Below are 3,643 nucleotides of genomic sequence, written 5' to 3' on the forward strand. Positions count from 1 at the left end.
AAAATGTTTTTAATTGAGACAGGATATCACTCTGTTGCTCAGGTTGGAGTGCAGTGACACAGTTATAACTCACTGCAGCCTCAATTTCCCCAGCTCAAGTGGATCCTTCCACTTCAGCCTCCTAAGTAACGGGGACTACAGGCATGCACCACCATGCCTAGTTAATTCTTGATTTTTATTAGAGATGAAGTCTCACTCTGTTGACCAGGCTGGTCTTGGACTCCTGACCTCGAGTGATCCTCCTGCCTCAGCCTCCCAAAGTGCTGGGATGACAGCCTCCCAAAGTGCTGGGATCACTGAAGTGTGCTAAATAGCTTGAGAAAACACAAGGGGAAAATATGGCATACACATATTTTCCCAATTCGATCATAGAATTCCTGCCTTTCCTTCTTTTATTTTTTTTCGCAGGATGCTTATTAACATACCCAGGAACTTTCCTTTTTAAAGAATTCACCGTCACCCTTATAAACATTCATTCTTGCTTCTTCTGAGGCTTGTTTATTGACCTCTTGACATTTACTCTACAGGCTATGGAAGCTTGCAAAGATGCTGGCTTGGTGAAATCTCTGGGAGTGTCCAATTTTAACCGCAGGCAGCTAGAGCTCATCCTGAACAAGCCGGGTCTCAAATACAAGCCAGTCAGCAACCAGGTACAGCCTAATAGCTTCCACTGGGGTGTGGGGAGTGGGGGCAGGATTTACATGACACGAAAAAGCCTCAGCTGGGAATCGGGAAGGCTCATGATTGCTCCACCTGAGTCTCATCATGGGACCCTATGCAAGTCTTTAGACTTCTTTCTATTGGTGTCACTTAAAAAAACGGACTTGGGGCTGGGCGCAGTGGCTCACACCTGTAATCTCAGCACTTTGGGAGGCCGAGACGAGTGATCATGAAATCAGGAGTTCAAGACCAGCCTGACCAACATGGTGAAACCCCGTCTCTGCTAAAAATACAAAAATTAGCTAGGCGTGGTGGCACATGCCTGTAATCCTAGCTACTCAGAGGCTGAGGCAGGAGAATTGCTTGAACCCAGGAGGCAGAGGTTGTAGCGAGCCGAGATCACATCACTGTACTCCAGCCTGGGCGACAGAACGAGACTCCGTCTAACAAAAAAAAAAAAAAACAAAGGAATATAATAAAAATCAATGACAAAAACAATGAGAAAAAACAGTAAGGTTCAACAGAAAAAGAACTAAAAGAAATGAACAGAAATTCACAAAAGACAAATTGCAAGACTGGTAAACATGAAAAATGTTAAACTCACTATTAATTAGAGAAACTTAAATTGTAGTGTGATTTTTCTATTGCACATCAAATTAGCAAAGTTTTTGTCTTATTAATATTTTTAAATATAATGCCCCAATGTAGGCAAGTGATTAAATGCCAGTGAGTGCAAACTGGTTTAGCTTTACTAAAAAAACAATTTGTCAATATGTATCAAGGCCCTTAAAAAATATTCACAGTCTTCTATTTCTAGTAATCTACCCTAATAAAAAATATCAGAATGTGTGTTTACTACAACATTGTTTATAATAGAAAGAAGTGGACAAAAAAAATTCAGGGAATGATTAAATAAGTTACAAGACGTTCATATTATGCGAAATCTTAACAAAAGATGTTCTCAAATCCATTTTAAGGAAGCAAAATGAACAAGATATGAAGGGACAGACTAGGACACAAAATGTGTACAGTATGAAGGAGATTCTATTAATAAAATGGATTTTATTGAAGAATTTTTTTAACTATAAAATTGCATTCAACAACATGGCCTTGATGTTGTGCTCTGCTCTCCAATGCAACCACACAGGTTGAGTGCCATCCGTATTTCACGCAGCCAAAACTCTTGAAATTTTGCCAACAACATGACATTGTCATTATTGCATATAGCCCTTTGGGGACCAGTAGGAATCCAATCTGGTAAGTAAAACTTTAGGAAGTATTTCCTTTGGGGTAGAGTGTGAGGCTCATGTGAACTACTGTACTTGATTGGAATGCCTTTTGGTTTGCCTGTGCCACCTCTTCAAGTCATTATCTGTATATATGAATTAGAACTTTTCATACTTTCCTCACTGAGCTGTTGTGAAATTGATTACATTATAGATATGAAATTGCCTATCGGTGCCCAATATATAGGAATGCTCAGTAAATGTTCGTTTAATTATTATTTGACAAAGGAGTTTCTATGGCCATGTTTTGCAAATTTTGAATTTTTTGATCCTATATTCAATACTGATACTTTTACTATGATGTGTTCCATAAATGTAAGTAGAAACTTTTCTACTTTAAGATGATTGCAAAAGTTGCATCTCTATTTCTTCCACTTCCGTCTTCCTGCCTTTCCCTATATGCCGGCTCTCTCTGTAAGACTCATCAAAAAATATTATTTACCCTCTGAAGGAGGCAGCTCCATAAACTTGCCTTGCTTGATCTTCCCATACTAAGAGTACCTCTCCCTTCAATGCATACTCTGCACTCAGAGAAACTGGTTACAGGTGACCTGCAGTGTCCTGGTAGGTGACTGGGTGAATGGGAAGACAGAGGAGGAAGGTGGTTTATTAACCTTTGGTTCTCATTACACAAACTAATTATGATGCATGTTTTGATATTTTTAAGGGTGAATGTTTCTTCTCCACCTTTGTTGAAGGATGCACTTCTAAACTCGTTGGGGAAAAGGTACAATAAGACAGCAGCTCAAATTGTTTTGCGTTTCAACATCCAGCGAGGGGTGGTTGTCATTCCTAAAAGCTTCAATCTTGAAAGGATCAAAGAAAATTTTCAGGTAAGAGAATTGCTTTTGGAAATGTGAAAAGATGGGTATGTTTGCTGTTTTTGCTTTTATAGAATGTGTTCAGCTTAATAGGAAACTTGTAACACTCTCATATTTTATTTTATACCAGCTCCTTGACCCGTGTAGCCCATATCTAGGTTTAATTTTCACTGAATTTGAGACAATTGCTAGTACTTCAGAGATTGTTTTGCTACTTGTTCACTATCCAGAGCCCTTATATTTTCTCTTTACTTATCTATTTTTTGTTTCTTTTAAAAAAAAAATTTTTTTTTTTTAGGAGACAGGGTCTTGCTATGTTGCCCACGCTAGCCTGGAACTCCTGTCTTCAAGAGATCCTTCCACCTTGACCTCTCAAAGTTCTGGGATTACAGGTGTGAGCCACTGTACCCAGACTCTTCTCTTATCTATTGACTCTTGATACTACCTACTCACTTCTCTACCAGCACAACAGAAATTGAGTGAATACAATTTGGAATTCATAATAGTCAACTTTCCACCTTGTTAATGGCTCTGGTAAAAGTTGAGGACAAATTTGAAAATTACTGACGAGGATCTTTTAGACTTCATGAATGTTAATGGCCTTTACTTCCCTCAATAAGTAATCTATGACTTACATTGTAACTTCCAGGTGAAGAAAGAACTAGACAAATGGGGTAATTCATTGATTCCGCTACTACTAAAGACTAAACTGCTAGGTAAATACAACCATAGAAAAGTGCCGGCCAGGCGCGGTGGCTCAAGCCTGTAATCCCAGCACTTTAGGAGGCCGAGACGGGCGGATCACGAGGTCAGGAGATCGAGACCATCCTGGCTAACACTGTGAAACCCCGTCTCTACTAAAAAAAAAAAAATACA

At 39.2% G+C, this 3,643-nt stretch overlaps 1 protein-coding gene across 1 annotated transcript in view; it reads left to right on the forward strand.

Annotated features, from left to right (window-relative positions):
- The window catches only part of AKR1D1 (aldo-keto reductase family 1, member D1), a 43,102-nt gene that overhangs the window by 30,231 nt on the left and 9,228 nt on the right, over window positions 1–3,643 (forward strand). Inside the window, exons 4-6 of the mRNA XM_011941555.1 lie at window positions 528–650; window positions 1,808–1,917; window positions 2,614–2,779. Coding sequence (XP_011796945.1) covers window positions 528–650; window positions 1,808–1,917; window positions 2,614–2,779 — 399 coding nt within the window. The remainder of the gene's footprint in view (window positions 1–527; window positions 651–1,807; window positions 1,918–2,613; window positions 2,780–3,643) is intronic.

Source organism: Colobus angolensis, unplaced genomic scaffold (genome assembly GCF_000951035.1).
Source record: "Colobus angolensis palliatus isolate OR3802 unplaced genomic scaffold, Cang.pa_1.0 Scaffold2, whole genome shotgun sequence".
In the NCBI taxonomy this organism is placed as follows: Eukaryota; Metazoa; Chordata; class Mammalia; order Primates; family Cercopithecidae; genus Colobus; species Colobus angolensis.